Here is a 13290-nt window from a genome sequence, read left to right on the forward strand (position 1 = left end):
CTGTGTGTCCCATCAGGGGCTCTGTGTGTCCCATCAGGATCTCTGTGTGTCCCTGCAGGGGCTGCTGATGCTGGGGGGTCCTTGGGGCTGCTCAGGTTCCTGCCCTGGCCTCGGTGCTGCCTGCACAGTTCAGGCTGGAGCCTGGGCCATGGAATTCTCTTGCATGGGAAGCCTGGGAAAGTCAGGCAGTTCTGGTGCCTGGATGGGATGGAATCCCATGGATCTGAAAATGCAGAGTGGGGTCTGTGTTGCCCTGAAGCATCACAGGCACAGAAAAGGATTCACACTTTGTGCTGTGGGATGGGAAGGGGCAGTGCCAGGGGCTGCCTGGCTGTGGGATGAGGCTTTGCTGGTGGAGCCCCATGGATTATTGGGGATGCTGGGGCTGTAAGACCTGTAGGTTTTCCACGGATTTGGTGCCTGCTCTCTTTGGGACACCAAGTGCTCTGTGGGTGCTGTGCACCCTGTAGTATCCATTTTCTCCCCTGGATCCTGCTGCAAGTCCCATTACAGTGAGCTAAATCAGTGCTGTGTGACTGTCAGCACAGCTGAGCCCCACCTTGCCTCCTCCCTGTGCTCTCTGTGTGTCCACAGACTTCCCTATCCAAAACTGGCTTTTGTCTCATGTCCACACACAGGATGCAGACCCCAAAAGGACCCAGTGGTTTCTTGGGATTCATTTCACCTGCTGCACATGGACAGAGATACAAACACGGGGTTGTGTGTTGGTTCCAGTGGTGAGCAAGAATTCATTTCCCAGCTGGAGATGTGTTCTGAGCTACACTGTCATGAACTGCCCTTCTCAGTGTCCAGGGAGCTACTCAGGACTGGGCAGCAGGACTGACCTGCACCCCTTGTAGACAGATTGGGTAGAAGGCAGCTCCCAGCCTTAGATGTGACTTCAGGTGGGATTCATGCCTGAAGAAGCTGCACACTGGACATCTCCAGCTGTGATGTTTGTGATGTCAAATTTAATCCTCCCTAGGACTGCTGGATGTGCTGCTCCCTAATGGGCTTTTATAAAACAATTATTATGTACCACACTCAAGGCCAGTGACAAACACTGCTGCTGTGCCAGGGCCCAGGAACATCTGAGTGATCACAGCTGAAATGCAATCAGGCTTTGAAGGGCTGTTGGGTCCACCCAAAGCTGGTTTAGACATTTGAGTTTGGATGCTTTGCCTTTGTGCTTAATCCTTTAGTGCTCACCCACCCTGAGCAGCCCGAGCAGAGCAGCAGAGGGTGCTCCTGGAAAGCAGCTCTGAGCCACATGCAGGGAGTGGCACCTGTCCCTTGTCCCCTGCATGGCTCACAGAGTGAGCCCAGCCTGTCTGATGGGCTGCAAATCCTCTGTTCATGAGATCCTGGCAGTGGCAGAGGATTATTCCTCAGCCTTGCCTTGAGTAAATACCAAACACAGCTCAGAGCTGAGCTCATTCCCCTTAGCTTTGAAAACTCTCTGAAGGACATCAAGAGGAGCTGTTCCTTATCCCCTGTGTGGGGCTGCTCCTGTGCTTGCCCACTCCAGCCCTGGCAGTGCAAAATCCTTTGTTCATCCTGCACTGGGCTCTGGTTCCTGCAGGTCTGATGGAAAGACCAAATCCTTTGATGTTGTCACCAGCAATTCCATGGAGCAGGCTGGGGGTCCCCAAGGGCGCAGGTGCAGCTTCCAGTTTGGTCCTGAGTAGCAGGAAAAGTCTGGGCTCAACAAAACCCACTTTGTATCCACCAGCACAGGCTCATCCTCCAAAACAGGAACTCACAGGGAGCTGCTTTTAAAGGGAAAAGGAAAGGGAGAGTTAAAGTTTCCAGGCAATGTGGGCTGCATTCATCATCCTGAGGCTCAGCCCAGCACATCCCAGCAGTGAGGAACTCCCTGAGGAGCAGGAGATGGCAGCTGGCCTGGGTAAGCAGCAGGAGGAGGAAGTACCAGCAGGTGCTTTTCAAACAGCTAAAGACAAAAATAGGAAAGGCTTCACAACCTCTTCCAAGTTCAACATAAACTACACTAAACCTGCCAAAAGCAGTTGAAGGAACAGCCAGCTGGAGTCAGAAGAATGAGCCAAAAATTCAGAGCATCTCTCAATAGAGGGGAAGGCCCTGCCAGGAGATTGGGGGATCAGTGGGGATGACAAGAAGGAGAAGTCAGGAAGGAGAGGAGCAGAGAGGAGCAGTTATTTACCTTTTCCAGTTTGTGATGCTGGTGAAAAATGGGGAGGATTCCTACAAGCTGCTCCACCTGATACATCAGTGACATTCCTGAGGATGGAGGAATGTCTGTGGAATTTTGGGGAGGTAAATGACAGACAAACATCAACACAGTGAAATGTTGATACATGTGGGGTGAAATAATCTTTTCTTTTGTGAGATGGGCGTGGAGGTGACTCCATGGACCATTCATGGCCAGCCCATCCCAGTGACAGCTCAACAAAAGCTCAACCTCATATTCCAAGGGAATATTCCAAGGGAATATTAGCTATTGTGGGAAGGGGCTAACAGCAAGCCTGTTAGCTAAAGGAGTGAGAAGAAGCTGAGAAGCAAGAAGAAGCTGATAAGGAGCTCTCTCCAAGGCTGCAACCAAGAGAAGACACCAAGAGAAGTGAAGAATTCAAGAAAGATAAGAGAACTTTGCAGCTGGACAAAGAATTTTTAGAAAGTTAGTTGAAGTCACTGTAGCTTTTCACCAATAGTGTTATGTTAATTTATTGTAGCCAACAGTTAAGGTAGAAGAAGTATAAACAATTAGAAAGTGTATAAAAAGTCAGCTATGTTGGCTAATAAAGAATTGCCATCTGTGACTGCTTGTGGTCTCTGCTTTGTGTCGTGACCACCTCAACAATGAGAAGGCAAGGGCAGGGTTGGAGCAGAGATCAGCTCTGTGATGTCCAGCACAGGCCTGGCCTCACTCCCCCTGTGCCCTGTGCTGGCTCCTTGGCCCAGGAAGGAGCCATTCCATGGGGCAGGGCCCCGAGGAGGGCACTGAGTGCCAGGAGCTGCTGGGTCTGAGCGAGGAGCTCCGCTGAGCTGGGCCTGCCCAGCCTGGCCCAGAGAAACTGGGGAGGATCCCCCACCCTCACCTCACCTTTGAAATGTCAGAACCACAGAGCTTCAACCACAGCTCAGGTGGGGCAGGTCTAGGGAAAGCTGAGGGGTTTTCCCTGCTGCAGCCTTTGGATCCTTTCAGCAATGGCACAAATGACACCCATGGTAATTAACTTTTCCATGGACTGAAGTCATGGCTGTGAAAGCTCTTGGGAGAGAAATCCACTGAGGATGAAATCATGGAATCATGAAGATCCTGGGCTGGGAGGGGCCCACAGGGATTCCTGAGTCCAACCCCTGCCCTGCACAGACACCCCAACAATCCCACCCTGGGCATCCCTGAGAACATTGTCCAAAACCCCCTGGAGCTCTGGCAGCCTCGGGGCTGTGCCCATTCCCTGGGGAGCCTGGGCAGTGCCAGGCTGGAGGAAATTGGATTTACAGCTTCCCTGCTCCTGTTGGGTAAGACAGATCAGTCCAAGCTGATTCCTGCTGCAGGGTAACAGGGTTTTTTCCATACCTTTCAGACCTTTCTTCTTTCCTAACACTGGCAAAACAACTAAAATAAAACCATCCAAACCAGAAAGCTTGAAGAATTTCAGCAATTTTTATTGATTTCAGCTTTTCCAATGAAGCAAATACATACAGTACAGCCAAAACAAAACTCTGAGACATTTTTCTCACATACCTATATCTTACAGAATACACTGTAGAGCTATGGACTGGGAAGGCTGAGTTGGTCTCACACTGGTGTGTGTTCAGAAAGGAATGAAACTGCCTTTGACTTGTCCATGAGGCTTCTGAAATGCTGGGGTGGGATTGTACACACACAAAATAAACAAAGCATTTAGAAGGAAATAGACCAAAAAAGCTCTGCTGTGCCCAGGACAGTGAGGGTGGTGTTTATTTACATGGCTGGGTGTCCAAGTGCTCCTGCTGGCCACACTCCTTCCTCCTCCTCAGGAATTCTCCATCCCTGTCTCTGTGCCCTGTCCCTGTCCTGGGGTGTGCCCTACCCCGGCTCTTCAAGGAGCAAGGAACAGGAAACCAGCTGAGAGAGAGGATGTCACAATTAAAATGATGACTTAAAAAAAATACCTCCCCAGAATAAAAAGAATTATAATATTGGAGGTGAAAACAGCATTAATTTATGTTGGGGAGAACCTCACTGGGCTCCCAGAATAGCTGGTTATGAGCAACAGCAGTTACTCCAATGTCTGAATTTCCCTTCACTTCTCAGAGTTGGGCATCAAAGTCACTTCACTGACTTGGGTGTCCAGATTTTAGAGAGACTGGGAGGAAAACAGAGGGTATCAGAGAATTTCCCAGGGGAGATCCAGCTGCAGAACAGCCCTGAAATGGCAGAATGGTTGTGATTTCTGCAGCTCATGGCTCTCCTGAGTGGGCTTTGCCCTGAGGTTTGCAAGCAGTGACAAACAGCATCCTAAAAACAGCTCAGGGGGAGGAACCTCTCTGGTGTGCCCAGCTCAGGGCAGGGACAACATCCCAGCCAGGTGAGGCTGCTCAGGGCTGTGCCCAGCCACATTTGGAAGAGCTTTGAGCATGGAGACAGATTTTATTTTTAGCTTTAAAAAACCCCTGTAATAAAAACAAGAGTAACAATGTTTTTTGTAATAAAATTTATGTGAATGATGAATCTGCCTCCTGGAGTCCAATACTCACTAATGAAATCTCCAGCACCTGTAAATTTAATTGTGAGTTGATGATCATAATGCTGTGGCTCTTTGTGCCTTGTACAGTGACTCAGTAAATGCATTAGGGGAGAAAGCAGCTGCACTGTTTTAAAATAAAGCCTAAATCACAGCCAATTAGAGTGAATTTCCTCTATATTCCATCATTCAATTTTGTAGTTGTTTCCTAATTAGTTTTCCAGAGGAAAATATCTGCTCCCAGGACTTGTGTTGGATGTGTCATTACAGATCAAACCTGAATGCAAAATTGCACAGAACACTTCACACCCAAACTGAACCAACCCTGTGGATGCTGCAGCCCTTGGGGACATCCACAGATGGGCCTTGCCCAAAGCATTTCCAACATTTTGCATCTGGGAATGCACATGGAGCAAGGGAACTGCTGGAAGGGCTTTGCCCACAGACAGGGGCTCTGTGCTCTGTTTGAACCCTCCTGGAACACTTCTGTCCAACTGGATTCTCCTGGTTCTGCCTCTCCACTTCACCTTTCTCCTTTGGCTGCAGCTCAGCACAGACTGACTGAGAAGGGTGGCTGCTCAGTAAAGTGCACGAGATGAAGCCACCCTTTGTAGCCCAAGAGGAAAAGCAGCTGGAAATGACCTCTCCCTATGGGCAGGAGCTCCCTGTGCTCCAGAGGGGAACCAGCAAGGGCCACCTGGAACTGCAGCAGAGCAAACCCAAACCTCACAGGGGGCTCTGTAGTGGGCACAGATCACCCCATGGATGTGAACTGAATATCCTGAGTCCCACCAATTAATGAGCCTGACACTTAAAATGAGACTGCTTTTCTATTTCCAGGCTCATCATCCATCCTTCCCCAAGCACCTCCTGTGCCCCTGATGTTTGAGAAACAGGGCCCTGTGCCCCTGCAGCCTTTGAGGAATAATAACCAGCACAGGCAGCACAGACAGCCTCAGCTGCTCCTTCCCTGTGGGTCTGAGCTGTGTCCCCTCCATGGGAAGGATATTTTTCTTCTGGAGAGAGGAAGGTTGTGAGAATTGAGTTGCTCTGAAATGAGCTCAGCAGTCCCTCAGCACAGCCTCAGCATCACAGGCAGATGAATGCAATTCAAGATCCCGAGAAATAAAACATTTCCAAACCTGACATCACACAAGTGCTCACATTCCTTTGCACATCAGTACCAGTTCTTTACATTGATCAATAAAAACAAAGTATGATTGAAGAGGACACATCCCTCCCCTCTTTCATTCCTGTGGCAGTCATTGATTCCAGGGGGAAAACACTTGGCCTGTCCTGCTCAGCTTCTCAAATGCCACCTTTGTCCAGGCACAGTCAGGAACTGGAATTGCTTTGGTGCCCAGAATGGATCAGGACCTGGGAATGTTCAAGCTCTGCAGCTGTGTCCCAACTGTCCTCTCACAAACAGCTTCAGGGAAGGGTGATGGAGGCCTGGGAGAGAATCTGCAGGTGTCAATTTGCTTCTTGAGATAAAGAGTTCATGTGACAGGAAAGAAAATGTTAACAATTATCAGAGAAAAATCCTAAGCAGAGAAGAAGCCCTTGTTCATAACTGTGAGGAATAACCAGCCTTGGAAAGAAGAGAATCCTTGTGTGTATCTGTTAATAATGGACAGATGCAAAGGGGGAACTTGACCTAAAATTGACTTTTTATGTGTTTGTGGACAAAACCACGTAGTGACAAAATTTTAGCATGGCAGTATTTGGTGCATGGATAGGGTGAAGTTGAAATAAAATCCTGCAAGGGGTTAAACTGCACAATCACCCTGACTTTGGGTGGAAAACAGGGGACTAAGCTGGAGGAAGATCCTGCTCCCCACGTGTGCTCTGTGTGCTGCCTGCACACACCTCTACATCACACCCAGAGTTACACAGACACACTCTTGGCAAAAAAAATAATTATTGACATCGAGAAAGTATATAAAAGTCCCTTCTCCCCCCTAAAAAGAAGAAAATGCTTAAAAATATCAGTGTCATCCACATGAAATCCACATGTTTGGTTTGCTTTACAGTTGAGTTGAACTCAGAAACTCTCTACATCTTTAACATCCTCAGGAATCATGGAAGTGTTGCTCTTCCTGGACATGAACCGACTCCAAATTCTGAAATGGAAAATAAATAAAACAAAGAAAAAGCAAAACTCCAGATAATTAAAGCATTCAAGAGATCTTTTCATAACAGCAAACCCCAACTTTTAATCTTTTCTCTGAGCCTGGCTGCAGCTTCTCAGCTGCACAAACCTTTTCACCCTGGACTTGCACCCTCCTCAGAGTCCCAGTGCAAACATCCCAACAGAGCAGGAAGGGAAATCCATTCCTGGGCAGAGGGAGGGAAGGAGCTTTGGCACTGTTTTCCCTTGGTTTGATCACAAGGAAAATGCTGGGGAAGGCAGCAAATAATTCCCTCTGCATAATCTCAGACACTATCCAAGAGACCTCTGGTCTTTCCAAAGTGCTTAAAGCTTTTCCCTTCAGTGGGAATCATGAGTGAAAAGTGCCTGATGGGTTAAATCCTCATTTCTCACTGAATATAAACCCATAACAATGCCCTGGAAATTCTGCCCATGGTTTCTCTTCCCTGATGCTCTATTGGGATTTTCAGCTGACAGAATGTGGTTCTCAACTCTGACCTGAGGTTGGCAGGCAGATTAAGGGCTCAAACAATTAGTTAAGGCTAATGAAGCCATGGATGTGCTGGAATTCACTGCACATCACTGGCACTGTCTGGGTAACACTGCTGAAAGCTCAGCAATGAGGGCAGTGCCAGGGAGAATCCCAGAAGAGCCTCACCTGTGAGGGTTTGGGAAATGCACAAAATCAGTGATTGCTTGGCAAAGAAGGGAGAGGCACAGCCAAGCTTTGTCTGTCCTGTCACATCTGTCCTGTGACACCTCCAAAATGCACAGCTGGGCAGTGGGGGAAACATCTGCCCTGGGCCCAGAGATAGCACAGCCTCTGATCTCTCATAGAAACAGACTGGGATGGAAATCTCACAAACACACTTCTGGGGTGATCAAAAGTAGCAACAATCTCAAAGGATTCCTGTGTCCCAAATCCACCACAAGGGCCATGTTCTCACCTGCAGCCTGAATGTGCATGGAGAGGCTCTAAAATCTGGAGGAGAGGGTCCTGAAGGTTGTTCCAGCTAAAGATCCCATCATGTTCTTATCAAACCCTTGCTAAAAAAGCAGAAACATAAAGTGCATATCAATTTCTACACTGAGAAAAGGAATTGAGCAAAGTGTGCTTCATCCTCAGCCAACCTCCTCTGTCAGCTCCCTGGGTACTTCTGTCACCCTCACTGATGAACTCCACAGAACCATGTGATGGTTTGGGTTGAAGGGACCTCAAAGCTCATCTCACCCCACCCTGTGCCATGGGCAGGGACACCTTCCCCTAGACCAGGTGGCTTCTCCTTGCATTGCCTTCCACCAACCCAGAGCTGGACCCTTACAGGTTTTTGGAGGGAACTTTCACTGAGTATTGTTTCATTTAGTTCCTCATCCTGCAAAAAGAGCAGAAGCCTTCACATGGTGCATGCACCCCTGCAGACTCCCATCCTCCTCCCTGACAGGCACCTCTGCAATAAACCAGTGTGTGAACACCAGAGTGACTCAGTCACACCAAAATGAGCTGGGCTGTGAGCAGAACCTGGCACAAAACCACCCCAGCCCCTGTGCAGAAAGGCCTCACTGTCAATGTGGGAACAGACTTTGGGTGCTCTGCTTTTGCCTCCAGGTGCTCCCCTTTGTAGGGATCCCTCCTCCTCTTTAATTTGGCCCTGTACTCCCTGCAGGTGCTGCTGCTTTTGAGTTGGAAAAACCCAAACTTGTTTAAAGAAAGCCACTGGGAGCTGGAGCTGGGAATTGGGAGCAGCTGGAGCTGGGGGCTGGAGCTGGCTCAGTGCCTGTTTGGCTCTGCACTTTCTCAGCTTCTGTTGCAGGGAGTAAAACAAATCCCAAATACTCCTCTCCTCTTGGTCTGAAAGTTACTCTGACTGCAGGGAGGTGTAACCACAGGGCAGGGCTATGGACAGAGAAGAAAATGAGGGGAAAGAGAGGAGGGACCTTGCCAGGCACCTGCTGGAACCCGATGGGCTGCAGTGAAGGAATCCCCTAAATGAGGGTGGAACAGCCCAGAGTGGGGGAGCTGTGCTGGGGACCATTCCAGCACCCAACCCAGGGAGGAAGGTGTCTGACACAGGCATGACACCCTCTGCTTTGTGCCCAGAGTGAGTCCCAGCAGTGTCCCCCTGCCACCTGCTCAGATGCCAAGTGCCCCAGGCTCCTCCTGGGCCCTGCCCTCCTGGCTGCTGGATCAGGGCCTTCACCAGCTCCCCACCTGAGCAGGTGAACAGCCCAGGGCTGCTCCTGACCCCCAGAAGCAGGAGAGCTGTCCTTACCTGCTTCAGCACACTCTGCAGCTCCCTGTTGGACCAAAGGTCTGTCAGGAGAAGTCGAGCAGCTTCAGCTGCTTTTGGACAGGAGCTGGGAAGGTGAAAGCAACAGGAGGATTATGGCAGGCACAGAGCAGCACCCCACAGGCACTGCTGAGCAGTGAGACAAACCCAGACACTGCTGAGCACTGGGACAAACCCAGGCACTGCTGAGCACTGGGATAAACCCCACAGACACTGCTGAGCACTGGGACAAACCCAGACACTGCTGAGCACTGGGACAAACCCAGACACTGCTGAGCACTGGGACAAACCCCACAGACACTGCTGAGCACTGGGACAAACCCAGCTCCAGCTGGCCATGAACAGGACTGTCAGTAACACCCTCCTGCTCTCTCAGCAATGTTGTGTGACAATTGTCACCAGAGCAGGGCAAATGAAAGAGAGAGGAGGATCTGAGTGGGAAAATGAGCATAAAACTGAGCAGAGTCTGAAATTTGAGAGAGGGAAAGAGAAGGGAAATAGTGCCAGCCTTTTGCTGGAGTGTGCAGGGACTGCCAGTGTGGGTGGATCTCCTGGGAGGGGGCAGAGCAGCGGGCTTGGAGCTGCCTGGAGAGGACAAGGGATGGGAGCCTTTGCAATAACAACATCTGCAAGCAGCCCAGAGCCCTTACTCAGCACAAGGGAACAGATACCTGCTCACGTAACAGCTCGAAACCGTGAGTCATCGCAGGACCTTTTATAATTTTGGAACATTTCATACCCAGATATGCCCTCCCTGCTGGCTCCCATGGCTGCTCCTCATCTCCTGGGCCTCCTTCTGGCTGTGGGACTCCTGCTCTGGGCTCAGGGCAGCAGCCCCAACCTGTCCCACCCAGGATGATGGAGAGGAACAGGACCAAGCTCAGGACCCTCCCTGTCTGATACAGCTCCACAGAACCTTGTGCCCTCAAAAACATTCCTCAAAACAGTCCCCAAAAGCCTACAAGAAATGGGACCAATAGATCATGAGGAACCTGGGACATCAACTCCACACTTGGAGTGTGGCAGGACAGGGATGGAACCACATCCAGTAAATTTTGAGGCGTTTCTCTGATATACACAGTAGCTGTTACCAAAGAAATGATTGAGTTTAACTTGGTCATAAACTCCAAAGGTGTTGTGCAGCTCCTAGTGTTGTGTGGAGGGCTGGAGGACAGCCAGAAATTCCTGAGCAATGCTTTGGGACAGAAAAAACAGGTTTTATTGCCAAATCTCTTCTGTAGTTATAAGCACACTATGCTCTGTCACCAGAATGACAATGTTTTAAAACATTTTTGCCTGAAATGTCTGTGGCTGAAAAGCCATTAAATCCCTACAAACCCAAGGTACCTGTGATCAGACAGGCAGAGCATGAACTGAACTCTCAAGGATCTGTAGTTTCAAGTTGTTTCTCTCTTCCTAAGCCAGAGTAATTCTCTCTTATTTTTGAAAAAAAATTACTTCTAATGATGCTAAATATGTGCTTTTTGCCACTATGTCTCCAGAGAACACCTCAGAAGTTTTGTATTTTCAAGCCAAAATTACCAGCATCAGTACCTGAGTCATTTATGAATTCAGGCAGAAGTTCTGAACTCTTCATTTGAAGAACTGGCATTGACTGTTTCTTCCAGCATTGACTGCTACAATTTAGATATAAAAACCTCAATATGGGCTGGTGGAGTGTGATGCCACCTTCAGTAGGTAAAGCAGCATATCCCAAACAAAACAGTGTGAATATAGTAGTGGGTAACACAGAGCAGAATATCAAGGACAGCTGATTTGGGAGGGAAATTCCTTAATAACAAATTGCCTGAAAATCAAAGTTGATTTTAATACCATCTGTCCTTTACAAATAGAATTATTCATGAAAAATTGTGGAAAAGCAATGAGGGAGATGTCCCCTGGTGGCAGTGGCAGGAGTCATCCAAAAAGCTACAGATGTAACAAAACATAAACAAGACACAATCAGAAGGAGATGGTGGGGAATGGGGAAAAACAGAGTGGGGGCAACGAAGACAAACATCTTATCCACAGATATCAAATAATGGGGAGAAATAATCCTTCCTCAAAGGACAAATGTACAAAGAACTTAAGGTGTGTCACTGAGAATGCCAAGGAATTCCCAGAACAAGCAAGAGGTTATGAAATTGATATCAAGGTGCAATCTTTGGCAGAAATAGGAAATTGGAAATCTGTGGATAAGAACTCTCTGGCACAGGGAATAATCAAGGGAAGACCTGAGGCTCTTGAAAGATTAATTTTGGTGAAATGCTGTGGTGCAATTGAACTGCAAAATAAAACTGCAATAGCAGAAGTGTGAAAAGTGAAGGAACAAAGAGAAACAGAAATAAATCCATGGTAAAGGGATAAACTGCAAATGTTACACTACATAGCACAAGGAAAGATTTTGGGAAAAGCTTTGAGTGCAGCCAGTAGAATTAATGAGGGGAATTTCAATTTAATTAGTGAAATAATGTTGCTTGAAAATGAGTAGAGAAATGTTTTTCAGACAGAAAAGGAAACCAAACACCCTAATAAATCTGGTCCAGTGGCTTGATTTTCAGAAACACCACCAGAAATTGAAGGCAGTATTAAATATTTTGGCAACTTCAATTAAAAATAATGAAGAGTGAAGGAACCCCACTGACCACAAACTCCATGTCATAGAGGAGAGCATCTGCTCTATGACAATTACTTAATTGGGATGCTCCAGGAAGAAGTAGAAACCACATCCATCAGATAAACTGCTGAACTCTTTCTGCCTTTCTGCCAGAACCCAGCTATGAGAAACATGAGGAGAAAGAAACATGGGGAGGGAGGAGAACATGGGAAAGGACAAGATGCATAACTCACTGGTCTGGAACCTGGAGTCTCTTTCTAAGCTATGCCCCTGCAGCAGTTTGAGCAGGTGGAGCTCCTGGTTTGCAGCTGGCAATGCAGTGAGAGCCCAGCTCAGCAGCACAGGGCAGGATCTGTGGGTGGCACAGGAGACACAGGGAGGGAGCACCCAGACACCAACCCAGCCTGGGGGTCAGGGAATGTCCACAGGGACCTGAGGCAGATTACCAGAGAAAACTGCAAAGTCCTGACAGGGTGCAGGGTCCCCCCTGGTAATCAGACACCCCTGAGCCCTCGTGCCCCCATCTCTGCTGCCTGCAGTGCTGGCAAGGAGCAGGTTGATGATGTGGGACTCACCACATTCAGAACCACAGTGGGGACCTGGGGGCTTCAGCCACCCCCCAGGAGAGGTGGAAATTTATTGATTTACAGTGGGGAGGGGGAGGCTCTTTCTGATGTAGGACTGGACAAATCCCACCCTAATTTTTCTTGTTTATCTTCACAGGCAGCATGTGACACTGGGAAAATTTCACCTTGGACCCAGCAAGAGCCAAAAATCTCTCCAACATCTGCTCTGTTGGGATAGCCTGAAATAATACAGCCTGGACAAGTAAGATTAGTCCTGGGTGGAAATTGTTCTCTTTTTCTTTTTCTGTAAGAAGTGAACAGCATAAAAATCTTTGAGGACAAAAATCAATAATGGAGGCAAAGGAACAACTCAAGTTTTGGACATTGTAAGAACTGGGGAGTTTCTCAGAGGACTCTGTGATCCAGGCAGGACTGGAGACATCTCCAGAATTTGGTAACTCCTCACAGCTCAGTGACTCACCTCCAAGAAAGCTCATCCCCAGCAGCCAAGGCAATTAAAGTGTTCCCAGCCCGGGTTGTGCAAGGCTGTGCTGGAGCAGCAAATTACTGAGCACTGGGCTGAGGAGCCACAGCAGGACTTCAGCACGAGTAAATAGCATTCAAAACAAGGAGGGCTTAGGAGAGGGCTGGGTTTCATGGTAATTGGGCTCATTGGAGAGTGGAAGCAAGCAAAAGCAGCAAATAGAGCAATGCTCCTTGGCCCAGGCCCAACCCAAACAAGGAGGCCCTGTGTAATGACAGAGAGTGTCTCTGCCATGGAACAAGAGGTGGATTGGAATAACTTTATCAAAGGATGATGAAGGCATGCAAATGGATTTTCACAACAGAAAACAATGGGTTACTTGTCTAAGGCATTTTAAAACAAAGACAGATGGCAGGAGAGATGAAAGCCTAGGAAGGAGAGAACATGGTTGAAGATAATAGAAGTTTAACA

The 13290-nt window shown here is 48.4% G+C and overlaps 1 protein-coding gene across 1 annotated transcript in view; it reads right to left on the reverse strand.

The window, feature by feature from the left end:
• Nucleotides 1–3630: 3630 nt before the first annotated feature.
• Nucleotides 3631–13290, reverse strand: part of PKP1 (plakophilin 1) — a 50227-nt gene continuing 40567 nt past the window's right edge. Inside the window, exons 12-14 of the mRNA XM_059487864.1 lie at nt 9135–9219; nt 7812–7911; nt 3631–6835 (exon numbers count right to left, since the gene is read on the reverse strand). Of these exons, the coding sequence (XP_059343847.1) occupies nt 7840–7911; nt 9135–9219 (157 nt within the window). The 3' untranslated portion in view covers nt 3631–6835; nt 7812–7839. The remainder of the gene's footprint in view (nt 6836–7811; nt 7912–9134; nt 9220–13290) is intronic.

The sequence above is a fragment of the Ammospiza nelsoni genome, chromosome 23 (assembly GCF_027579445.1).
Source record: "Ammospiza nelsoni isolate bAmmNel1 chromosome 23, bAmmNel1.pri, whole genome shotgun sequence".
NCBI lineage: Eukaryota > Metazoa > Chordata > Aves > Passeriformes > Passerellidae > Ammospiza > Ammospiza nelsoni.